This window comes from Lepisma saccharinum, chromosome 5 (genome assembly GCF_977018435.1).
Source record: "Lepisma saccharinum chromosome 5, izLepSacc3.1, whole genome shotgun sequence".
Taxonomy (NCBI): Eukaryota; Metazoa; Arthropoda; class Insecta; order Zygentoma; family Lepismatidae; genus Lepisma; species Lepisma saccharinum.
The window spans coordinates 65,350,948-65,378,716 of NC_139233.1; the positions used below are offsets into that span (position 1 = coordinate 65,350,948).

Here is a 27,769-nt window from a genome sequence, read left to right on the forward strand (position 1 = left end):
ACAGATCTCTCACTCAAGTAAGGGTACCCTGGCACATGGGTTAGATTCAAGTTGCAACCCAAACAAACAAATGAGTTACGGCCCACGTGAACTGATAAGATGTGAATGACTCAAGCAAGGCATGTCATATTTCTATCTTGAAGCCCCATATTTTGTCACGTGTTGGAAAGCCTTTCAAAGGTTAATATGGTGTCTATGAATTTATGTGTACGTTGGAAACTGAAAAGTGATCTTCATTTCAGTATTAATGTCGACAGTAATGTAAATGAAAACAACGAGTATTTGCGACAGCACTAATGTTGCTCACAACAGCAGCATTGGAAATAATTGTCAATTATTAAATTTAAGTAATTTCAATTCTATTATAACAAACTGCATGAAGTTCATATTTTTACTGAATGGAAATAAAATAACAACTGGAAAACTTGGTGGTGATTAGCCGGAATGCTGCGGTGAGTCAGCTCAAGATGGCCAGACAACGTCTCCTTACTTCGCGTGCGGTTCGGGTTAAAAAGAAACTCCAAATGCATGGAAGTAATATTTCTGGGAACCTTTGAGTGGTTATAAAAAATAATTTCATTATTTTCTCCACAACTTTGTCGCTGGAAGTTTTTACTTGGAATTACAGAACAAAAAATGGCCAGCGACGACATTTTCTACTGCACGAATATAAATAATCTCCACATACTTTATTTGAATATTTTTTAATGCAAATATGCTTTAAAGTATTGATAAATTCTGAGTACCACCGTCACCTATGACAATTAAAAAACAGTGTCAATTTTTTTCATAATGAAAGCTTCAATTTTACAGCATGTTTCAACGTTAGGAATGAAAACAATGTAAAAATTGTGTTTTCACAGAAAATTTGCGTTTTTAATTTATCTAAAATTATGTAAGCAAGTTACCAGTTTTTTGTGTTCACCATCGTATTCTCTACAAAATTTCCTGCAAAACTGCAGGTACCGATTTTACTTAAGCTAAATTTGTAAATCCAGAAATTTGACAACAGCGCGCTCGTATTTCCCATAAGAGCCCATTGTGTCTTCTGAACGTGAAAACGACTGTAGGTGGTCCTCTCTGTGGCCACTGCGAGCACTATTGCCAACTTAGCTCTTTTTTTTTTTTTTTTTTTTTTTTTGGAGCCATTTCTTGTGGCAGAGTGGCAGAGTGGTTAGCACATCGTGCTATGGTGCCAGGTATCCCAGCCTGGTCATGGATGTTTGCGAGCTTTCATTCATCAATTTCATCATATCATCACTCATTCCCATCTTCGCAAAAGAAGCGAAGTAAAATAAAGCAAATTAATCTTTCATGCATCATTTAGCTGTGAACAGCGCCCCCTTCCCCACTATGCTGCCATCACTGGCTCTGGCCCACAAAGACCAAGTTTTGCCATAAATATACATTTTGCATGTGATATTGTTATATTGGCTGCCACGCCCCCATCCCCTTATCTCCCCAGCTACTTTTCATTATAGAGCCATGGCTGACGTGAAGATGACATAATATTGTCATACCAAATATATATAGTACCAAAAAGTGTGGCTTGGCTTGGTTTGAATATATGAATCTGACATTGAGTAGCAGTGATCCACAAGCTAACATTAAAATTTCTTACGACCGTAGGTTTGTAACGTGTGACAAAGTATGATAAGTCACTTTAGACGTGGCTTCTTCAGACAGAAATAAGACATAAAACAAAGATTTTCTTCATTAATTTGTATCAAAAGTTAATATCCATTTAAGGGCCTGAGGGAAGGACTTCCGCTAGAGTCGTTTTCATGTTCAGAAGAGACAACGGCGCTTATGGAGAAACCGCACAGTGTTGCCAATACAGCGCTAGCTCATGTTGCCGGGAAATGATGACCTTCCTTCACAATGAAGGTGTTACATATTTTGTATATATAATGATAATTATATGTAATTATTAACATTAATATTATACTGTGAACATTACAGTTACCCTTTTTACTATGATCCATTGCGATCACTACACACGCGAGTGTAATGCACGAATATGACACTTCAGAAATCACTTAAAAAAGTAAAAATCACTGAGAGCTCACACAACTGAAAACACTTTTTCGGGAGAGGGAAAAAGTCTAAACAGACCAAAACAGATCTCTCACTCAAGTAAGGGTACCCTGGCACATGGGTTAGATTCAAGTTGCAACCCAAACAAACAAATGAGTTACGGCCCACGTGAACTGATAAGACGTGAATGACTCAAGCAAGGCATGTCATATTTCTATCTTGAAGCCCCATATTTTGTCACGTGTTGGAAAGCCTTTCAAAGGTTAATATGGTGTCTATGAATTTATGTGTACGTTGGAAACTGAAAAGTGATCTTCATTTCAGTATTAATGTCGACAGTAATGTAAATGAAAACAACGTGTATTTGCGACAGCACTAATGTTGCTCACAACAGCAGCATTGGAAATAATTGTCAATTATTAAATTTAAGTAATTTCAATTCTATTATAACAAACTGCATGAAGTTCATATTTTTACTGAATGGAAATAAAATAACAACTGGAAAACTTGGTGGTGATTAGCCGGAATGCTGCGGTGAGTCAGCTCAAGATGGCCAGACAACGTCTCCTTACTTCGCGTGCGGTTCGGGTTAAAAAGAAACTCCAAATGCATGGAAGTAATATTTCTGGGAACCTTTGAGTGGTTATAAAAAATAATTTCATTATTTTCTCCACAACTTTGTCGCTGGAAGTTTTTACTTGGAATTACAGAACAAAAAATGGCCAGCGACGACATTTTCTACTGCACGAATATAAATAATCTCCACATACTTTATTTGAATATTTTTTAATGCAAATATGCTTTAAAGTATTGATAAATTCTGAGTACCACCGTCACCTATGACAATTAAAAAACAGTGTCAATTTTTTCATAATGAAAGCTTCAATTTTACAGCATGTTTCAATGTTAGGAATGAAAACAATGTAAAAATTGTGTTTTCACAGAAAATTTGCGTTTTTAATTTATCTAAAATTATGTAAGCAAGTTACCAGTTTTTTGTGTTCACCATCGTATTCTCTACAAAATTTCCTGCAAAACTGCAGGTACCGATTTTACTTAAGCTAAATTTGTAAATCCAGAAATTTGACAACAGCGCGCTCGTATTTCCCATAAGAGCCCATTGTGTCTTCTGAACGTGAAAACGACTGTAGGTGGTCCTCTCTGTGGCCACTGCGAGCACTATTGCCAACTTAGCTCTTTTTTTTTTTTTTTTTTTTGGAGCCATTTCTTGTGGCAGAGTGGCAGAGTGGTTAGCACATCGTGCTATGGTGCCAGGCATCCCAGCCTGGTCATGGATGTTTGCGAGCTTTCATTCATCAATTTCATCATATCATCACTCATTCCCATCTTCGCAAAAGAAGCGAAGTAAAATAAAGCAAATTAATCTTTCATGCATCATTTAGCTGTGAACAGCGCCCCCTTCCCCACTATGCTGCCATCACTGGCTCTGGCCCACAAAGACCAAGTTTTGCCATAAATATACATTTTGCATGTGATATTGTTATATTGGCTGCCACGCCCCCATCCCCTTATCTCCCCAGCTACTTTTCATTATAGAGCCATGGCTGACGTGAAGATGACATAATATTGTCATACCAAATATATATAGTACCAAAAAGTGTGGCTTGGCTTGGTTTGAATATATGAATCTGACATTGAGTAGCAGTGATCCACAAGCTAACATTAAAATTTCTTACGACCGTAGGTTTGTAACGTGTGACAAAGTATGATAAGTCACTTTAGACGTGGCTTCTTCAGACAGAAATAAGACATAAAACAAAGATTTTCTTCATTAATTTGTATCAAAAGTTAATATCCATTTAAGGGCCTGAGGGAAGGACTTCCGCTAGAGTCGTTTTCACGTTCAGAAGAGACAACGGCGCTTATGGAGAAACCACACAGTGTTGCCAATACAGCGCTAGCTCATGTTGCCGGGAAATGATGACCTTCCTTCACAATGAAGGTGTTACATATTTTGTATATATAATGATAATTATATGTAATTATTAACATTAATATTATACTGTGAACGTTACAGTTACCCTTTTTACTATGATCCATTGCGATCACTACACACGCGAGTGTAATGCACGAATATGACACTTCAGAAATCACTTAAAAAAGTAAAAATCACTGAGAGCTCACACAACTGAAAACACTTTTTCGGGAGAGGGAAAAAGTCTAAACAGACCAAAACAGATCTCTCACTCAAGTAAGGGTACCCTGGCACATGGGTTAGATTCAAGTTGCAACCCAAACAAACAAATGAGTTACGGCCCACGTGAACTGATAAGACGTGAATGACTCAAGCAAGGCATGTCATATTTCTATCTTGAAGCCCCATATTTTGTCACGTGTTGGAAAGCCTTTCAAAGGTTAATATGGTGTCTATGAATTTATGTGTACGTTGGAAACTGAAAAGTGATCTTCATTTCAGTATTAATGTCGACAGTAATGTAAATGAAAACAACGTGTATTTGCGACAGCACTAATGTTGCTCACAACAGCAGCATTGGAAATAATTGTCAATTATTAAATTTAAGTAATTTCAATTCTATTATAACAAACTGCATGAAGTTCATATTTTTACTGAATGGAAATAAAATAACAACTGGAAAACTTGGTGGTGATTAGCCGGAATGCTGCGGTGAGTCAGCTCAAGATGGCCAGACAACGTCTCCTTACTTCGCGTGCGGTTCGGGTTAAAAAGAAACTCCAAATGCATGGAAGTAATATTTCTGGGAACCTTTGAGTGGTTATAAAAAATAATTTCATTATTTTCTCCACAACTTTGTCGCTGGAAGTTTTTACTTGGAATTACAGAACAAAAAATGGCCAGCGACGACATTTTCTACTGCACGAATATAAATAATCTCCACATACTTTATTTGAATATTTTTTAATGCAAATATGCTTTAAAGTATTGATAAATTCTGAGTACCACCGTCACCTATGACAATTAAAAAACAGTGTCAATTTTTTTCATAATGAAAGCTTCAATTTTACAGCATGTTTCAACGTTAGGAATGAAAACAATGTAAAAATTGTGTTTTCACAGAAAATTTGCGTTTTTAATTTATCTAAAATTATGTAAGCAAGTTACCAGTTTTTTGTGTTCACCATCGTATTCTCTACAAAATTTCCTGCAAAACTGCAGGTACCGATTTTACTTAAGCTAAATTTGTAAATCCAGAAATTTGACAACAGCGCGCTCGTATTTCCCATAAGAGCCCATTGTGTCTTCTGAACGTGAAAACGACTGTAGGTGGTCCTCTCTGTGGCCACTGCGAGCACTATTGCCAACTTAGCTCTTTTTTTTTTTTTTTTTTGGAGCCATTTCTTGTGGCAGAGTGGCAGAGTGGTTAGCACATCGTGCTATGGTGCCAGGCATCCCAGCCTGGTCATGGATGTTCGCGAGCTTTCATTCATCAATTTCATCATATCATCACTCATTCCCATCTTCGCAAAAGAAGCGAAGTAAAATAAAGCAAATTAATCTTTCATGCATCATTTAGCTGTGAACAGCGCCCCCTTCCCCACTATGCTGCCATCACTGGCTCTGGCCCACAAAGACCAAGTTTTGCCATAAATATACATTTTGCATGTGATATTGTTATATTGGCTGCCACGCCCCCATCCCCTTATCTCCCCAGCTACTTTTCATTATAGAGCCATGGCTGACGTGAAGATGACATAATATTGTCATACCAAATATATATAGTACCAAAAAGTGTGGCTTGGCTTGGTTTGAATATATGAATCTGACATTGAGTAGCAGTGATCCACAAGCTAACATTAAAATTTCTTACGACCGTAGGTTTGTAACGTGTGACAAAGTATGATAAGTCACTTTAGACGTGGCTTCTTCAGACAGAAATAAGACATAAAACAAAGATTTTCTTCATTAATTTGTATCAAAAGTTAATATCCATTTAAGGGCCTGAGGGAAGGACTTCCGCTAGAGTCGTTTTCACGTTCAGAAGAGACAACGGCGCTTATGGAGAAACCACACAGTGTTGCCAATACAGCGCTAGCTCATGTTGCCGGGAAATGATGACCTTCCTTCACAATGAAGGTGTTACATATTTTGTATATATAATGATAATTATATGTAATTATTAACATTAATATTATACTGTGAACGTTACAGTTACCCTTTTTACTATGATCCATTGCGATCACTACACACGCGAGTGTAATGCACGAATATGACACTTCAGAAATCACTTAAAAAAGTAAAAATCACTGAGAGCTCACACAACTGAAAACACTTTTTCGGGAGAGGGAAAAAGTCTAAACAGACCAAAACAGATCTCTCACTCAAGTAAGGGTACCCTGGCACATGGGTTAGATTCAAGTTGCAACCCAAACAAACAAATGAGTTACGGCCCACGTGAACTGATAAGACGTGAATGACTCAAGCAAGGCATGTCATATTTCTATCTTGAAGCCCCATATTTTGTCACGTGTTGGAAAGCCTTTCAAAGGTTAATATGGTGTCTATGAATTTATGTGTACGTTGGAAACTGAAAAGTGATCTTCATTTCAGTATTAATGTCGACAGTAATGTAAATGAAAACAACGTGTATTTGCGACAGCACTAATGTTGCTCACAACAGCAGCATTGGAAATAATTGTCAATTATTAAATTTAAGTAATTTCAATTCTATTATAACAAACTGCATGAAGTTCATATTTTTACTGAATGGAAATAAAATAACAACTGGAAAACTTGGTGGTGATTAGCCGGAATGCTGCGGTGAGTCAGCTCAAGATGGCCAGACAACGTCTCCTTACTTCGCGTGCGGTTCGGGTTAAAAAGAAACTCCAAATGCATGGAAGTAATATTTCTGGGAACCTTTGAGTGGTTATAAAAAATAATTTCATTATTTTCTCCACAACTTTGTCGCTGGAAGTTTTTACTTGGAATTACAGAACAAAAAATGGCCAGCGACGACATTTTCTACTGCACGAATATAAATAATCTCCACATACTTTATTTGAATATTTTTTAATGCAAATATGCTTTAAAGTATTGATAAATTCTGAGTACCACCGTCACCTATGACAATTAAAAAACAGTGTCAATTTTTTTCATAATGAAAGCTTCAATTTTACAGCATGTTTCAACGTTAGGAATGAAAACAATGTAAAAATTGTGTTTTCACAGAAAATTTGCGTTTTTAATTTATCTAAAATTATGTAAGCAAGTTACCAGTTTTTTGTGTTCACCATCGTATTCTCTACAAAATTTCCTGCAAAACTGCAGGTACCGATTTTACTTAAGCTAAATTTGTAAATCCAGAAATTTGACAACAGCACGCTCGTATTTCCCATAAGAGCCCATTGTGTCTTCTGAACGTGAAAACGACTGTAGGTGGTCCTCTCTGTGGCCACTGCGAGCACTATTGCCAACTTAGCTCTTTTTTTTTTTTTTTTTTGGAGCCATTTCTTGTGGCAGAGTGGCAGAGTGGTTAGCACATCGTGCTATGGTGCCAGGCATCCCAGCCTGGTCATGGATGTTCGCGAGCTTTCATTCATCAATTTCATCATATCATCACTCATTCCCATCTTCGCAAAAGAAGCGAAGTAAAATAAAGCAAATTAATCTTTCATGCATCATTTAGCTGTGAACAGCGCCCCCTTCCCCACTATGCTGCCATCACTGGCTCTGGCCCACAAAGACCAAGTTTTGCCATAAATATACATTTTGCATGTGATATTGTTATATTGGCTGCCACGCCCCCATCCCCTTATCTCCCCAGCTACTTTTCATTATAGAGCCATGGCTGACGTGAAGATGACATAATATTGTTATCTGGGAATACTTTTTTTTCGATTTCATATAACCATTGGTGGATTATTGAGACGAGTGATGCCGCCAGTTCTAGACTGTAAAAACTAAGAATAAATTGCCGTCACTTCAAAGTTAACGGTAATATCAGCTTAACCTGCTCTCTTTGACACCTAACATTAGCCTAGGAGGCACTTTATCGAGCCTTCAAACATCTAGGTTCTTGAAAGTCACTTTTAACTCCATTTAAGGTTAAATTTAGCTCTTTATGAGCATCAGGTTTGGGAACACTGCAACGGAGAGGAGTTGTGCACCGGAGAAATACATTGAGCTTATGGCAGCATGATTTTATTTGTTTTCTCAGGAATATCAAACATCCAGTGGCATAGAAATGTACACGAGCGGAAAAAAGGATACGTTGAAAAAGTTTTTTGTAGTTGAAAAAGTTGAAACTCCCATTTGTTTAGTCGTAAATTGAAGTTGATTCTCATAAGGAATACATGTGTTTCTGTAAACACATTCATCTTATTTTTACCCATCGTATCGCTTAATAATCAACTTTAATAATCCATTTGCAACATGTGGAGAAATTCATATTCTCAAATTCTGATGGGGTTTACTTAAGTAGCAGTGCCCCTTCCAATGATATTGAAATAAATACAACTGGTGCGAAATTGTCACTTCTCCCCTTAAACTGACTTTTCTAGCAAGCACTTTCCCATCATCATCAAGTGTATAACAGTAAAACGTGAAGAATTTACATTCAATTTCAGTAGCCCACTGTACTGACTGGAGAAGTGCAATATTGCTCATAACATTGTAGGTGTCTCTTGGATTATATTTATGATAATCTTGCCGACATTTTAATTTTGCTTAGTGCAATTATTGATACAAAATTATACAATAATTCTTATTTGGAAGTTGTTATTTTCTTTGGTAATGTTTCAGATTTGTTTTCCAAAAAGGTGTGGAAGAAATAATTAGACAGGAATTTAAAAAATTGTTTCAAATAAGAATGAATACTTTGGTTTGTACTATGTCAAGTATTCATATGGACCTGTAAAAATAATATTCATTTTCCCAAGGGCAATACAAGGAACAAGACTGTTCAGTTAGCCTCAAGGAACACTGTACGCAGATTTGTAGTAGTTAAGCAACAACCCAATAAATGTCTGTGGCAAGTTTTCCTGAGTGATGGGCCTTCCCGATGCCATAGTGGTTGTACCATTGCCTTGTAATCAAGGGGTCCTGTGTTTGATACCCGGTGGAGGCACATAGTGGTTCGGATTCCACTTTAAACTGTAGGTCGTCCCAAATTAGCCTTACTGTGCATAAAGTGGACTTAAAACACCAAATCTACCTAGGTATCAATCAATCAATTTTCTTCAATGATGGAACATACGTATATCTAATATATTTATATTTGATTCGAACAGGTGTTCTCGGGTTACCAGCCAGGATAAATTGGAGTTGGCTTCCAACGTTTCGAGGGCAGATATTGCTCTCATCTTCAGGGAATGTAAAATTGGAGACCAGTGTGGGTTTATATATATGACTATGATGTGGCAGAGTTTGGACTCTGTATTCCTATTGGTTTACTCTGGATCCTGGTGTTCACAGTGGGGGGTGTCTTGTTCTTACGGATAAGTGGGTTCCAGGCGTGACTAAGCTGGAGTCCCACGTCCCTGTTGAGATTAGTGCTTTCCCGTGAGATGGCTATGGCTTCCTTTACCCGTCGGTCCTAGTAACCGGCACATTTGACTATTATTTTGGTGTCAGCAAATAAAATCCTTTGTCCCTCGGTGATACTATGTTCCGCGAGTCCTGACTTTTCCGGTTGGAATAAATGGATATTACGTTGATGTTCATTCTGTCGCTGCTCAATGGTGCATCCCGTTTGGCCTATGTACGGTGTCCCACACTCACATGGCATTCAGTAAATTCCTGGAATGTGGAGTTTCAGGTCATCTTTGACTGAACAGAGTAGGGTCTTGGTTTTCAGTGGCGGCTTGTGAATGGTCTTCACCCTGTGCCTGGCTAGAATTCTGCTTAACTTACCGGAGGCGTGTCCGACGAATGGTAAAACTGTTACAGCTGGGTGTTCCTGTCCTGTTTTGCTACTGGTGGATGGGGTGTGCGGTGCAGTATCGGTCCTTGTAAGGGCCGAACATGAGGACGAGGCCCTGGTCTCCAATTTTACATTCCTTGAAGATGAGAGCAATGTATGCCTTCGAAACGTTGGAAGCAAACTCCAATTTAACGTGGGTAGTAACCCTAGAACACCTGTTTGAATCACGTCGCCAGGAAAGCTACAATTCCTATTTTATATTTTATGGTTATAAGAGAAAGAAAATTTGGGGCTTCTACAAGAAAAAACTAGAAATGATAAATTGATGTTACTTATAAAGAGAAAAATTTCCTCCAAGACATAATGTGGAAATTATCTTTCATTGAAATGGGACCAATGCAGGAGTGACTATCGCCTGACCGGTCAAACTACAGATACACATGATGGAGACTCTCACTTTGATGATGTTCATAAAAGCACAAACTGGAAATAGTTTCATGCCTCAACACAGATGTCACTAGTGCAAATATAATGTGCTTAGATGTATGGGATAAACAAGAATTGAATTGTCTTACTCCTTGTATTGCTTTCTTATTTTCCTTACAAAGTATCTTTGTATAAAAGATTTTTAAAAAATGACTAGAAGTAGGAAGTAGTTTATTTTAGAAACCAAATATGTGATTAATCCTTACATCTACCCAGTCCCATATTATCAACACAAGGTACTCTTTTGTACAACTTCTCAAACTTCGAGCATGACTCCTCTTGATGGCATCAGAAAACTTTGAGAACAAGTGTTGCAAAACATTGTCAATTGAAATTCTCTGTCCATCATCTAGACCACTGTATGACATGCGTTCAATAATGTCACCAATTTCGATTTCCTCTGGGATGCTCCTAGGGGTAGGTACCACATCGAACACTGATATGAAAAATGTTTTGACAGTCTCCAGGATCAAATTTTTAAGAATCGTTTTTGCCGAAACCTCATGATCAGTTTTCATGCTGCTAACTTTGTCCACATCAGAACTCTTGGTGTGTTGAGATGGAAACATTGCTGTGTTGACATTTGCCATTCCTCCATTTGCAGAATTGTCCTGTCCGGTATTTACGTTTTTGTTGTACCACTGAATAGCACTCGATACCAGCTTCAAAACTGGATCATCCTTTTTAGCAAACCCTAGCATATTAAGTGCTAGAGGTATAGCATCCTTGTGTTGCAACAGAGAAAGCAAATTCACCCCATCTAGAGGATTGGTTTCGGTACTTCTCTTCATGATAGAGGTTTTGGACCCAATACTCTTCATAAATATGTTCGAAACATAACAAAAACCAAGTCCAATTTCTCGCACGTTTCTTGTGTATAACTTCGCGAGCATCTTCCATGCCTTGCTTAGTCCAATAGGTAATGCCATTTGTTCTGGGTGCGGTGATGGTGGTGGAACATATTTTTGCTTAGAGAATGTACTCAGAAAATTTTCGAGGAATGACATCAGTTTCCGTGGATAACTGCCAGATATTCGTTGCTCTTTTTCCAAATCAGAGTTTTCTGATCCAGTGTGGACACTGGAAAAAAAACAAAAAAAAAAACAAAACGTAAATAATCAAAATGTTTTGTGGTATTCATATATTAGATATGCATCCAAGCAGAATAGCAATAATTAATTCTATATGCAAATTAATAATAACCACTGCTAATCTGTGTGGCAGAGCAGTTAGCATAGTAACCTATACCACAAGGGGTCATTGGTTCAAATTCTGGGTAAGTCATGGTCATTTCATCATGTAAACTAGAGATTAGCAAGTGCAATCAAAAAAAAATTGCAATAATTTCTTAATCCTTTCTTCTCCTGCCATTCTAAAAAAAGAACTACATTCATTTATATTTTTTTGTAGTTTCCCATATGGAACAAAGTGGCAATCAATGGTATTTTAAAATAACTTAATGGATTAGGCAACAGTCATGATCAGGGTTGTTAAAGGTCCAGGAACCCATCAATTCTAATGGGTTCTATTGGGTTCTGCTGCAGGACCGGAACTTTTTTTCTCGCACAATTTAAATTCGGTCCAAGTTGCGTATTGTTTCATTGAAAAATGGTTCCTGGACAGAATTTTAAATGTTCCTGAAAAAAGGTTCCTGTACCATATTTAAATTGATGCAGGGAAAAAAGGTTCCTCGACAGTATTTAAATTGATGCAGGAAAAGAGGTTCCTGGACCAAATTTGTAATTGATCCAGAAAAAAGGTTCCTGGACCCAATTGAAATGCTTTAAATATGAAAAGGTTATACACTGTCTAGAACTCATTTACATTTGCTGATTTTCTCTCCCAGTCCAGGATTGAATTCATTTAAAATTCCTGGACCAGGGTTGACCGATCAAAAGTTGCCTTCTAAAAATGTCCGCGAGTACTATTTACATTGGAATGTCACACTGCCCTTAAAAAAAACGTAGTGCAGGGATTAAATCAAAATGCTGTTGTTCTCTCGTGAGTCAGGTTCAAAGTCCCTTGTCGAAGAGTTACTGAACATAACGCAATGGACTAGATTAGTGTGGCGTCACATTGAGTTTAAACAAACCCGTCACGTGTTGCTCTGGCATACGATCCAGGAACTGCAGCCAATAGGAGCCGTCGATGAGGTAATGTGAGGCTGCTGTGTTCCCAGGAGATATCACAACAGGGACGGGCAATCTGCTGCAACCAAGTGTAAGAACACGTGCGAGAGAATGGTCTACATGGAGAGGGGTAACGAGACTGCAGTGTTTGCATTTTGCCCATTTCTACCTTGTACCTTAGATTCTCGAGACATCCAGCACCTGGATTAGTCTTTCATGCTCACAAGTGGATAATTGTTTAACATCAGGTCTGTATTCGATCCAAGTTGCGTATTGTTTCCTTTCAATACGGATCTTGGACCCTATTTAAACTGATTCAGGAAATAAAGGTTCCTGGACCGTATTTAAATTGATCCTGGAAAAAAGGTTCCCAGACTGTATTTAAATTCATCCAGGAAAAAAGGTTCCTGGACCATATTTAAATTCATTCAGAAAAAAGGTTCCTGGACCATATTTAAATTCATTGAGAAAAAAGGTTCCTGGACCATATTTAAATTCATTCAGAAAAAAGGTTCTTGGACCGAATTTAAATTCATTCAGAAAAAAGGTTCCTGGACCATATTTAAATTGATCGGGAAAAAAAGTTCCTGCACTGAATTGAAATACTTTACAAGTAAAAAAGGTTCTTTACGGTCCAGAGCCAATTTACACTTGCTGATTTTCTCTCCTGGACCGGAATTGAATTTATCTAAAATTCCTGGATCTTTAACAACCCTGGTTGTGATGGTCTATTCGTTATGGAGTCTGACTGCCAAGCAGGAGACCCAGGTTCGATTCCTGGGATGGGTGATCTATGGTAGTAATTAGGAAATTTTTCCAGCTTTGTCCCTGGATAAAGAGACTCTGGGACTCACTCGGCCTCAAATTAATGGGTACCCAAGGGCAACCCTAGGGTAAGGGGGGGTTTAATGGTAACCGGAACATGGTGCTGATCACATGACCACCAAAGTGGCTGAGATCGAGAGTGTGTGTGGGGCCCTAACCTCACATCCCCTAAATGTTCCTTCATGGTGCTATATGCACAGGGAACTTTTACCTTACGTCAATGGATTAGGCTTTACAATGCAGAAAACCTGGCATGATTCTCTCATGTTTTAAGTGCTCAAAGTTTATTTATTTATTTATTTCGTCTTCTTTTACATGGCGAAGTTAAGGCTGTGGAGCCTTTTCTTCCACTTGACCATGTTTACAAAAAAATTGAATATGAAGTAATTAAAATATTGAAAAAAAGGAAGAAGAAAAAATATATAAAAAAATTACAGAGAAATAAAAAATACAAAGAGAAATTACATATAAGAAAGGTAATCTAACCTATAGATACGGACACACACACTCACACATACATATTTTTGCCCTTACACACGTACAAGCAAATACATAACACAACACTTACTTAAGCACAGTCCAATATTACACATACTTAAAACACAGTCCAAAACGGTATACTTTGACGATAATTCATCTTAACTATTACTCTAATTCATTTTAGTGCCTTACGTCCTCCTATCATTCTCTGCACCCGCCATATTAATAGGGAAATCAAACATTTAATTTTCATTGTATAACATGTGTAACTTTAACAATTTTTTGAACGTCACAATTGAGGAAGAGACATGAATTTCAGGTGGCAACTTGTTCCAAAGGCCTGCTGAGGTAACAGTAAAAGAATTTGCATAAAAGTTGGATTTGTGGAGTGGAGTGGAATGGACAGCAGAGACCTTTCGCGCGATCTGGTGTTGTGGCTGTGAAAGTCGGAAAGATGTTGAAATCGGTTATAGAGATATTGCGGGTCTTTTATTTGGAGGATTTTGTACAGTAAAATTAACTTATGAAAATTACGTTTATCGCTTAATTTAAGCCACTCGACCTTCGCAAAGTACGATGTCAAATGGTCTGAATATTTTAGGTCGAAAACGAAACGAATGCAGGCATTTTGAATTCGCTGCAGTCGTTTAGCTTGCTTGTGATTGACATCCAAGAAAGCAATGTCGCAATAGTCAACAATGGGAAATACAAGAGACTGGACCAGTTTAAAGTTGGGTTACATGACTTTTGAAACACACTGTATTGTTGAAACTTGAAAAATGTAAACCTCATTTCTGACTGCATTTAAAGGAATGGTTATGTATTGCTGTTACATTCTGTTCCAGGCTATAAGGGCTGACCTGAAAAGGCACTCAAATGTCAACTTTTTTTTCCCACGTAGTACACCCTAGATTGCATTCTTGCAAATGAGGTTCTGGTGCTTGGACTCGCAAGCCAGTATAATCAATCCTCACATTGTCCTCTTGCATGTGTGTTTGTGATTGTCCTTTCATGAATTTCATCTTACCACCATTCATCCTCATCTTCACAATTAGTCTAAAGTGGCAGAAATGCAAAAGGAAATAAAATAAATCAAATCAATACATTCTGATACAAAGTGAATAAAGTCTTATAATAGGTTTTAATAGTTCCACTTAAAACCCTGGTTAAGCCTGAAAATTTCTCTAAATTAATATGGTCTGCCTTTTGAAAACCATGATTTCAGTTTCTCTCGTCTGTTCATGCCTTTGTGTTAAGTCAAACTTGACCTGCTTCATAAAGTGCCAACCCAAAAGGGAAACAATTCATTGGGTGATGTGTGGTCACACACAGTATCCCATTCCACTGTTATTCAAAATTGTTTATTAGAGCCCTCTACATCCTCTTTTCAGTTAGCTCATCAATTGTTATGATACCAGGTTAACAAACAGAAAAGTGGAAGAACCCCTGAAGATGCCCAACCTCCACCCGCATACGAGGTTTATTTTTTAATTAGGGGCCGTTTTGAAATAAAACAAACCTTCCAAGGGAGAAATTTAATTACCTCTGTGGCTGTTCATATGTACATTCAGCTACTTCTCAACGTAGTTCCCATAGTTGTTGAGACACTTGTTTTAGCGGTAGATGAGCTTTTGTAGACCTTCATCAAAGAAATCTGCCGCCAGGTCAGACAGCCAATCCGCCACGGTCTGTTTGGCTTCATCGGTGCTGTTGAATCGCTTCACAGCGAGGAAAGTGTTCAAGTGGAGGAATAGGTGGTAATCACACGGCTGCATTAACTGTTTGTCGATTAGGCAGAAACACTGTCAAACGGCGGTTGGCTCGTATCACGCTTTCAACTTCATGCACCAATGAGTCCGTTATGATTGAGGGGCGTCCTGATCGTGGTTCATCGTTAACATTCGTGCGACTGGCCTTAAGCAGACGTACCCACTTACCCACCTTGCCTTCAATAATGACATCCTCATCATACACCTCAGGCAACTGGCGATAAATGTTTGCCGCTTTCACATTTTTCGCGGTCAAAAACCTGATCACTGATCGTATCTCACACTCGGCGGGATTTTCAATCACCTGCACCACTTCCATTGTCCACCACAACCACACTAAGCGTTTCACAACGTGCAAATGGCATCTGTTTACGTGCAAGGCATGTCGGTAACTAATGCACATGCGCAAAATGCCAAGCACGCAGTGTTGCCAACGTGAGCGCAAAACAGCCCCTAATTAAAAAATAAACCTCGTACATTCAGGGGTATGTGATTAAGCATGGGACTTCTTGTGCCTGAGATAAACACTAACCATCTGATTATGTTGCAGGCCAAGGCTGGTGATCAGATTTCTAGTGTTAACACCTCACTCTCCTTAAGTTCAAGTACTTAAGACGGTGACCCAATATTGTGAATTCAAAGTAATGAATAAATTTAGACGATACATGGGTAGGATTATAATTACATTGCTAATGCTAAACTTGTATAACCATTTCTCAGCCAAAATTGCATTGAAATTAATCTCTACAAGTATTAGCTGGTAGATTTTTGTCACATGGGTTTATTAGTAGGGGCACATATTTATGGTGAATAAAAGATCAAGACTTTGGTACAGAAACTGGATATTTTGGAATCAAAAGCAGTATGTAAAATGGTATTTTGATGTTAAAGTAAAAAAATAAAGGTAAAGTTCCCCGTGCATGTAGCACCATGCCATGAAGGCACATTTAGGAGATGTGGGAGTATGGCCATACATATTCTCAATGTTGTCCATTTTGGAGGTGATATGACCAGCACTCCACTCCAGCTGCCTTTACTCCCCCAGGTACCTATTAATTCGAGGCTGGGTGAGCCCAGAGCCACTTTGTGCAGGGACAAAGCCAGAAAAATTCCAACCTTAGATCACCCACCCTGGGAATCGAACCCGGGCAATCAGACACCCTTCCAACTGGACCACAGCGGCTTTAAAGTTAAAGTTGGTGTTAAAGTTTTAAATGTAATCCTGAGTTTGATTTAAAAACTATACATATTGCACAAAATAAACATTTTCTTTCTAGTATCTCGTTTATGTAGTTATAAGAGCATTAAATTTATACCTGTGTAAAGGAGTCCATTTTTTACTTCTGAAATATATATATAGCAGATTTCCATGATTTTCATAACTCTCAAGATAATTCAGACTTCAGGAAGTGTTGTGTCAGTAAATAAACTCTAAATTTCATGTTACAAGTTTATTTAGCAATTTTCTGTTGATTTGACAGCATTTTGTGACAACACATGTTAGGAAAATGCACATTACAGAACATTATTTCACATTTCATGTTTCTGTCAAAAATTAAATATGCATGTCTATTTATTAGTAAAATTGCCAATAATTCAGCTGATCAGATATATCTACAAATATTATGCAATTCATTGCACAATTCTGTCTTTTAGGAATATGCAGGTAAATTCTTGTACCCTGGATCTTTAATTTCTACTTATGTAATTTCTTGTTCTACGACAAAACCCATTGCAATAAACTGGTTACATACATTAAGAACCCAAATGAACCATTAAAGTTGTTATTGGTTTGGTTAATACATCATTTGGTCTACCTTTAAAAAATGTTACCTGTGTGAAACTTGTAACTCAGTCATCAATTCTGCTATATCATTTATAACATTCTTATTAATATAAACTCCTAATCCATGTTTTTGTAAAATAAATTTTTGAGGAAAAAACCTCGAGTATCTTGGTTAAATACGTTAAATAGGTGAAGGAAATATTTTTCTCCTTGCTGGATAAGCAGATTGAGTGCCCATCTCGTATGATGATCAAGTGCCAACTAAGCACGAGTATTTCCTCTATTCATTCTCATTCTCACAATTTACCTATTGCAGATCTCACATTCCATTTGATGGATGCAAAAGTAGGATGTGATTGAAAATATTCTTCTCAATTATGTGGATGAAAGGAAGGAGGCCCATAAGAGCTCACATAAAAAGTGAATGTGGTTTCCATCTTTCTCATTATATTTTCTTCTCCATTATGATATTTAGAAGCTTTTCTAATATGTTATATTTCTTTTTCATTTTTCAATTCTCTGAATTCACAAATTCTCTGCTCAAGGAAGAAAAGCAAAATCAGGAAATGTTTTTAGAAATTTTGAATATTTTTATTTTATGTTCAAAATACATTGCCTTGGGTAGCCAGTATCCTCATCACCCCCTCCCTCCCTGACAATTATCATGATTATGTGGTTAGCATAGCATGCTATGAAACCAGAGGCTCCAGCATAGAAATATCTAAAACTGAAAGAAAGTTTCCATCTTTATTTCATGGTGCTATGTCCATCTTCATCCTAGATGCCAGAAGGCATCAAAATTAATTAGAATAAGGATTATACCTGTTAGGTGGAAATTCGGAATTTCACCTCTTCAATACTGCATTTATTTATTTACTGTGATGTTTCTACCTCTTTACTGTAATCACAACAAAGATGAATGAAAAATATATGATAGGACAAAGATGAGAAACATTCATGGCTTTGAGTTGGTGTTTTAAGTCCACTTTATGCACAGTAAGGCTAATCGGGACTGGACCTACAGTTTAAAGTGGGATCCGAACCACTTGTGCCTCCACCGGGTATCGAACCCAGGACCCCTTGATTACAAGGCAATGATGCTACCACTGCGTCATAGGGGAGGCCCTGAATCATTCATGGCACCAAAGCAAAACAACTAACTTTGTAATTCATTCAAAATTGCCCAAATGATTTTGCACAATAAATGTAAGGATGAGTTGAAACATAGGAAGAGTAGCACCATTTCCCAAATACCATGAAAATTCAATTTTTTTTCCTACTATAAGTAGGATGATTGAAACCACTATAAAGTGGTAGAAAAGTAATGTTAAATAAATAACAATTAACAAAAACAACACTATTTTACACTGGAGTGGTTTTAAATTAGTATTTTGTCATTGCATGTTAAACTATGTATCAATTCATGCCTAGTCTAAAGTAGTTAAAAATATAGCAAAATTGAATTCATTGAATATTTCAAGCCTAACAGAAAGGTAAATACCATAACAGTAGAAATATTGTAAAATTACCTTTCAGTTGTTTCAGAAGTCACTCCTTTTTCTGTTGCATTTATCTGTTTCCAGTCTCCACCGCAGACTTGATGGATTATCATGAATCGCCTTTTGTATAATGTTGACTGTTCACTCATCACTGGATAAGCCTAGAAAGTGAGATATGCATGTACTTAAGACTAACATTTAATTATCATTACACGAGGTATAGAAAACGCAGTTGTAAACATCTTTTAGTGGTTTGAGAATCTGGCCAATTAAATAGTCTGAATTGATAACTACAGTTTTTTCCTGTAGTTTACGGTTATTACAAGCATAAGAAAACAGTTTTTCTTTGTGATGTTTCAGGAGAACATGCCCGACCCTGTGGCCGAGTGGTTAGCACATCGTGCTGCGACGCCAAGGGTCCCGGGTTCGAATCCTGGTCGGGCTTGGTTGTTTGTGCATGTCCATTCATCAATTTCATCATTTCATCACTCATCCCCATCTTCGCAAATTAGCCAAGAGGCACAAAATGCGAAGTAAAATAAACTAAATCAATCAAATCAATCAATCAATCAATGTTTCAGGAGAACACATGCTCCTTTCATCAGACATTTATTTTCATTTTGACTAAAGATACAGTTATAACAATGGTTAGTAATTTTTTAAACAAAAAGAATCCGTTATATAATGGATGTTTTCAATGTTACATTGTTGTAATATAGCAACTTAACTGTGAAAAAAGCAGTCTGTTTTATTTTTATTTCAGATTTTTTAAAATTATGAATCCCAAATATCATCAGGTAATTCAAATTCATCATTGTTTTCACAAAGTCTCTTGATGTTTTCTGTTACATTCAATTTTAAAGATGGTGGCTTACTCCATTTGTGAAAAAGAAAACTCCATACTGGATCTATGTTACCATTTTCATTGTTTAATTTATTCCAGTGTTCTTCTGCAATGAACAAAGCTTCCCAGACATTCAACTCTGTGTTTCCCGTTAATCTTTTTAAAACCCTTCTCTTTTTAATCAAATGCTTCTCTTCGATGATATGAGTTGACAAACCTGTTCTTGGGTTTAGATTTATAATGTCCAAATCGTGTTTGTGCCATCTTATTGCCATTTTCCTTGCTGTTTGTCCCACATAATCCTTCGAACATGAACAACTTATATTATATATTCCTGTGGTTTCCACATCTGGTAGAGAGTTTCTCATTTTGAATTCATTAAATGTACATTCCAATCTTCTTGGTGATTTAAAAACAATTTTGAAATTAAAACTTCTAAAAATTTTTGCAACTTTATGTGAGAATCCCTTGTGGAATGGAATTCACACAAATTTCTTTTCAACAGATTTTTCATATTTGTCTGTATTTCTCTTTTCCTTTAGTTTTCTTGCGACTTGTTTTTTGATTTGGTTTATTCTGTTAGTGTGAAAGCCATTTTGTTTTGCTATATTAAAAAGTCTTTCTTCTTCATTTTTGATATCCTCATTATTAGAACATAGTCTTTGTGCTCTCAGGAAAAGAATTAAAAATATGTTATCCGTGTTATACGCGAATGTTCTGAATTGGCATTGACATATTTTTCCCCCGCTAATTTTTTCCTATGGACTGATGTTTGAATCGTTGAGTCAGTTGTCTTAATTTGCAGATTAAGGAAAGAAATTACATTGTTATTCATGGTTTCGCAAGTGAATTTTATGCGATGATGTGATTCATTTAACAATTTAAATACATCCATGATGGTGTTCTCATTTTTAGCAATAATTAGCACATCATCTACATATCTGATGTAGAGTTTGATATCCGCACCTATCACATTAACAATTGGAGATTCTTTGCAATGAAGGAAAATGCTGTAGATGATTCCGGATACTGAATTTGAATTACCTTTTGATATTTGGGATTCATAATTTTAAAAAATCTGAAATAAAAATAAAACAGACTGCTTTTTTCACAGTTAAGTTGCTATATTACAACAATGTAACATTGACAACATCCATTATATAATGGATTATTTTTGTTTAAAAAATTACTAACCATTGTGATAACTGTATCTTTAGTCAAAATGAAAATAAATGTCTGATGAAAGGTGCGTGTTCTCTTGAAACGTCACAAAAGAAAAACTGTTTTCTTATGCTTGTAATAACCGTAAACTACAGGAAAATAATTCTACAATGCAAGCAATGCGTACATACAAGAAAAACTATGATAACTACAGGTATGATTTTTTTCCCTGTGGTGGGGATATGGCAGGTTGAGTCGCAAGAACATAAGCAATACACATTTGAATGGTGGTTACAAAAGAAAAATTAGACTTCGGGTAAAAACTAATCATGATCAATTGTTTTTCAAACTCATCAAAAACTTTGTTCAGGAGTGAAAAGACATTCCAGTTCAGAAGTCTGAAAGAAAGCAAGGGGGTGGTGGGTTTTTTTCTTATGGAGAGGGCTTATGAGGATCATCCTTTCTGGCAAGATGAGATGTTATGGCATACAAAAAATAGCATCGTAATATATACCAAAGGAGTCAAAAGATTGTGCAAAAATGAAGGAGCATGTAGAGGTTGAATATAACCTGCCCATACAGAACCTGCAGTCTGGTGGTGTGCATCAAGACTTGTGTCTTGTCTGTTAACCTTTGTTTGTTACTCCTGCATGCAAAGACTAGTGGGTAGTGTGAATTGCTGAGCTGATTAAATGACTGGATTACTTTGGGTAGGGGGGAGGGGGGTTGCATATTAACAGCCTCATTTACAAGACACCATTACATGGTCCAGAACCACCTTTAGCCAAGATAATTGCACCATGTGAAGGAGTTCAGGAAGTGCATGCATGGGAGCATTTTGGGAGCATGTGCAGCGGTTTCCTTCAGTGATGCAATACCTGAATTCAATGTGGTGGTCATCAGTTAAAACGTGTCATGTTTTGCATGGGTGGAGCCAGACAGTTTTTAAGGGGGTGATCAGCCTGCTGAAAAACTACTTTAAATGGCATTTTTAGTAGGAAAATGTAACAAAAAAATATATAATAACTTTTTCTTTCAAGAAAATTGAAGTCCAAATAGGAGTTCTGACACTAACTCTCCTTTGGTGTGCCTATGAATCTCATGTGTGTGTTTGTGTGCAAGTGTGGCAAATTTGTGAAATAAAAATAAAAAAAGTTACTTTTGTGCAATCACAGGATTTTCAGTCACCATAATTTATGCACTTAAAGTTGATAATTGGCTAGTTAGCATCTTTTTCCTAGATAGAAATTGCAATTGCAATTGCAAGGATTAGAACAAACTATTTTACACTGCATACTATAATGTTAGATGCAAATCATGTTTCATTTTTTAAATGAAATTAATCGAAAATTCAAGTACATGCTGATACGGATTCCGATAATTAAATTTATACATCAGCTGAAATAGTTAAATTTGTTTGTCCATATTCACACAACATTACAATCTATGTATTTGCATTGCTAGTATTAACAGTTATATATTTTATGTACTTCATTATATCTCCTACAACACTACTATTATGAGATAAAATTTTAAAAAAATGGCTAAGCTTTTGAATCACCTGGTAAATGATAAATCTTGGCAATGAATGTATCAAACGAGTGAATTACAAAATAGAATGCATGAAAATTTAAATTTCATAAATTTTATGCATAATATGATAACCATACACAGGTTGAACAGTGTCGGTTATGAATATTGAAAGAACTAAGACTGGAATGGTTTATAATACATATCACAAAAATCCATTATTGTTATATGATATGCCTGCAAATAATTTTCTTTGGGCAAACTGCAGTAAACGTCCTCAAACTAATCACTTTTTCTTTTATTGTAATCATTACTACCATTATGGAATTGCCATACGAGTTCAGTTTTTCAAGCATCCAGAATATTATTTCAAGTTTGTCTTTTGCTTTGTATCTTAACACATATTTGAGTATGTTGTGTGTTGACAAAATACAGTGCGTTCCTCTGCCTGTGCGTCTGATGGCAGTCCGCTTGGCAGATGGCAAATCCCGGCATATCATGTATGATATCTCCACAACGGAAACCGCTAGCTTCGAAATTACTTCAAGTTCTTAGAATTACAATTACAATTACAATCAAAATAAGCACGTTAATTGTCAGAAGGGATTTTAGAAATGTCCTCGTGCATCCAAATATTTTTGGCATGTTTTTAGGAGATTTCGTGGAGCTTTGGTAACAAGACATGCTAAAAGGGCACTTTAGTTTCCTTGCAGTTCGCAGCAACTGAAACACATGGCTTTGCACATTACTTGTGAATTTGATAATCTCATTCCATTTCAGTAACATCGCGATTTCAGTTCAGTCATATTTTTAATGTGGTTACATGTTACAAGTGTTCTTGTGATTTTCTATTGTTTTATAAAGTGTTTAGTGTTCCAAGTGTAATTTGTGTTTTGCTATAGTTTTAATAATGGCACATACGTACACATTACAAAAAAAGTCCATGCGAAACCTTGTGAACAAATTGAGAATGAGAGTCGGTTAAATTTCTGTAACTGGATTATGGGGAATGTTAATGGTGTGGTAATTGATCCATGTTTAATATTATTCTCAGACGAAGCATGGTTCCATTTACGGGGATCAATGTGACCTTTCTTCCATTGTTGAACTCGTTATGAAAAAGGATATCTAGCCTTTGATAAAATTTAATTTTCTTTTAAAAAACTCACTATCCTGTAATATTTTTATCACATTTTGATCACAAGAAGTGTCTTCATCTGTCCTTTTTCACCAATAATGGGAGCTTTTGTTCCATTGTTGTACTTTCTAGGTTTCGGATTTGAAGCCGTGTTTAAATTTAACTTTCTTTAACAGTTTCGCATTTCTGCAATGTTTTTCTCACATTTTGATCACATGTTGTGCCATTTCCCCATTTTCCGCCTAAAGATAATCTACCGATTCAGTGTGCATGGCTACATGTGCATAAGTGTTTGGTGCCTGTTTCGTGACTCGAACCCGCGACATCTCAATCTCTAAACTGTCCCGTTCCTCTTTTGTCACCCTGGCTTATTGATTAGGATTAGTTAAGTGTTTATCTATGGGGGAAATTGAAACAAACCTCCACACATTAGATGAACTGAAGGAGGATATCAGGAGAGAAACTCAAGCAATTTCAGAAGCTGAACTGTTGCGGGTAAATAGAAATTTCCTAAAAACATGCCGAAAATGTGTGGATGCACAAGGATAACATCTCCAAAATCCCTTGAGACAGTTAACATGCTCATTTTGAATGTAATTGTAACTGTAATTTTGAGAACTGGAAGTCATTTCAAAGCTAGCAGTTTCCATAGCAGAGATATCACAAGCGATATGCTGGGAGTTGCCATCTGGCCAGCCACCAAGCTGTCCGCCATCAGGCACACAAGGGGCAGAGGATCGCACTGTATATGCTAAATAAAGGTATCTTGTTTCACACGAACTGAGAAATGTAATTAAGTAAATAACATCAGTTTTGTAGTTAAACATTTAGTAGCCACTGTAGCCCAGTCATTAGGGCATCTGACTACCATGCGAGAGAATCGGGTTCGATCCCCGGCGGGGGAGAACCGGGACTTTTTCAACCTGTTCAAGCGGCTCCGGCGCCCACCCAGCGTTGTATAAAGTGGGTACCTGGAGGAAACTCTGTGGGGTAAAGGTGGCCAGGGGCTGATCACATCACCCACAGCTCGGCCGAGATCAAGACAGTGTGGGGCCCTAACCCCACACCCCTTATACACCTTCATTGCATGGTGCAAAGCACAGGGGAGCACTTTACTTTTCTTTTATTTAGTTAAACATACCTCATTTACGCAGATGATAGCACAAACATCGTAAGCTTTTGGATTATCACATTCCACGTCATTTTCTGGGTAGTATGCATCTGAAATAAGAATTGCAATTATGGTTACTTTCTTTGTTTATCTTCTTCAACTTTTAATATTCAAGAAACAAAGATGTCAGATGGTTAAATAACTTTCTTGATTGGTACATTCATTGTAAAGTTTTGTAGTTCAATTCTATGTATATGAAGAGGAAGAATCTGCTACTCTTAAATGTAATGACGGGTGACTAAAACATTGTAAAGGAGATAAATTTAGATTAAACTAACGAAAAGTTTGCTTTATATTTTAAAATAAATGATTGCACTTTATAGTGATTATTTTGTGATTTTTGCTATTTCAATATTTTTCGGTCTTCATTGCATAAAATAATGGATTCAAAACTATATTTTGTTGAATTTTTGCACTAATGAAATAAATATACATCATAGCTAAAGAGGAAAGAAAGAAACAATTTCATGATGTACATCTGAGGGTCAGCATTTGCCAAGCAGCTTTTCATTGGTTGACTCGTAGTCAATACATTGAGTACTATTACTGCTGTTTTCTGTTTTTTTTACAGGAGTCTGCAACTTTCTTTTCAAGTTGCTCCTCAATTGTCCTCACTGTGCTGGGTCAACACCGAAATTTTGGACACTCCCACCATGAATCAAACCTGGGATCACTCACATCAAAGCAAAGAGTGTTTTAGCTATTTGGATGTGTGGGAGCTCACACATCATAACTAGATTCCATAATCAGGCACTAATGTTGCATGCAAACTCCCACTCAGCATGAACCAAATGGATGTCCTATTTGATTGTTTTGATACTAGAAATACTCAAAATACAATAAAAAAATATTGATTCAGCTCTTTGCACTAGCAGTGTATTCTTTGAACTTACGAGAATCATATGAGCTTCCATTGAGTGTGTCTATTACATAAACACCACAAAGACAATTCCTTTCGGATGATGAAACTGTTGCTGTAATCAATACCAGTAGCACCAATAGCTGCCATAATCGGTGACCTGAAATGTAATCATACACTTAATATCTATAATACTTTCAGATTAAAGCATTAGTGAAATATTGGAACAACAAAAATTAATAATTACAATAAGACTTGATAATGAACTTGGGGGAGGGTGTAACCAATCAACCCCCATGGAAATCACCCCTTTTTGTATACATTTTTGAGGAAAAAGCTTTACCACTTAATATTATGATTACAGTATTTCAAATATAAAGTAATATGTAGGTCTTCATAAAACAAATTATACAATATTATACACAACAATTATAAAATAATTATACAATTATACATATTATAGTATACCCTTCTGAGTTTAACTAGAAGAAAATTTCCAGAAATGAAGGTAATCAAAAACTGAATATCGGCACATATGACGCACCCTGTTTTTCAGACCTATTTTTAAAGGATGAAAGTGCATCTTATATGCTGGCAAATACAGTAATTATTTCATTTCACATTAGAATAAGAGAAAGAGACGTATTATTTTCTTAGTTGATAACAGAATCAATTTCAGTTAATTAGATTCCCAGCAAATTAATAATAATAATAACAAATGAGCTAAAACAAATTGGAATAAAATACGGGACCCAGGTCATAGCTTCATGTTTTTGTACTGTACTCACCTGATCCCAAGTATAAATATTTTCATGAGTTTTCAAAATTCTTAAAATGATATTTTTATGATATGTCACACAACATAAACTTCATAACTAAAACTTTCCCCTGCTTAAAAATAATTTTATTAAATGAGCTGTGTAAAAGTTAATAAGAAATAATAACTATTCGGCTTAATAATTTCAGTATATTAATCGTATGAAATATAAAAAATAAATACAACATGCCACTCATCTGGTGGAGAAGTCTCTTCCCAAGGATATACTACTACTACTAATAAAAAGTACAGTATGAATCAATGATGGATCACTCATACAGAATATGTTAACTTGAGAATAGGCATAAAACATGATCCCATCCTTGCTTATGCCCAAAATTAAACAAATAGCTCTCTTCCTTCCCTCAATATAAGATCATATACAGATTTTCTAAGGCAGAAACAGTGATAATGTTAAGGGTAGGTACGGAGATTTATCCCTCCAGAACTTCCATGTGCCTCCCAAATATCGTATGGCTTAGAAGAAAAATTGATTTAATATAAAAAAAAAACACTCCACATTATTTATTTGAAAACTTTTCATGTAGATTACAATTGGTTAAATCTTTTTAACTATCACATACCCATATTTACATTGAATAACTAATATTATACACTAGTGTCCAAAAGTTGTAATTAGAAAACTAGAGAAATGGAAGGGAGAGGGTTGTACAATCACTGTAAATATTTGTCAAGGAGTGTTACTCACTTACTTACGTGCATAGGTAAGAGAAGAGAACTGCTAGCATCGCAAGGTAATCAAAACACAGTGTATCAGACCAAGAGTGCCTCATTCTGATCGTAGGATAATCTTTTGATAAAGTGTGGACTGTACAGTAAGAACGTGGAACAAAGACATCAGTTTGATCCTTTTTTTAAAGGGAACAATCATCAAACACCTGGAAGCAGGTTTGCAGGCTTTGGTGGTAGTTCCAAGATACAGCTGTTCACCGTACGCCAGTACAAGGTTAACCAAGAGTAACAATGCCACAACAGGACCGATTTGTAGCCTGCTAGTCTCTATGCCAGATGTCCAGTAGTGTGTGTTCCATTTGGTCCAGTGCACAGAAGGGCCTGTTTAGAGTGAAGTCGGTACCATCGAATTTGGACCCTGAACATATAGAGGAACATGCTCTTCACATATGAGTCCAGATTCAGTGTGCAAAATGATTTCCATCGCACATTCATGCGGAGAGAACCTCAAATACAATTTAATCCCAGGAACATTGTGGAAAGGGATCAGTTTGGTGGTGGTGGAATGCTGGTGTGGGCAGACATCATGTTCAATGGACGTACAGAGCTGCATGTCTTTGCTGGAGTTACTGTTGCTATCCAGAGACGAGGAATTCCAACAGCAAGTGCGACTTTCCAGAGGC

General features: G+C 36.6%; 1 protein-coding gene across 1 annotated transcript; it reads right to left on the bottom strand.

Moving 5' to 3' along the window:
* Window positions 1-10,561: 10,561 nt before the first annotated feature.
* On the bottom strand, window positions 10,562-26,981 carry LOC145988057 (uncharacterized). The gene is made up of 5 exons (XM_083122893.1): window positions 26,978-26,981; window positions 25,611-25,736; window positions 24,688-24,767; window positions 18,904-19,034; window positions 10,562-11,465 (listed from the first exon to the last, which is right to left on the bottom strand). The coding sequence occupies exons 1-5, from the start codon at window positions 26,979-26,981 to the stop codon at window positions 10,562-10,564; spliced, it is 1,245 nt and encodes a 414-aa protein (XP_082979019.1).
* Window positions 26,982-27,769: the final 788 nt, after the last annotated feature.

What these genes read in the sequence shown, in the direction of transcription:
- LOC145988057 (XM_083122893.1), bottom strand. An exon ending in CTATCATCTGCGTAAATGAG is followed by an intron (nt 19,035 to 24,687) that starts GTATGTTTAACT and finishes CTCACTTTCTAG; the next exon opens with GCTTATCCAGTGATGAGTGA. An exon ending in ACTTCTGAAACAACTGAAAG is followed by an intron (nt 11,466 to 18,903) that starts GTAATTTTACAA and finishes TTTTTTTTCCAG; the next exon opens with TGTCCACACTGGATCAGAAA.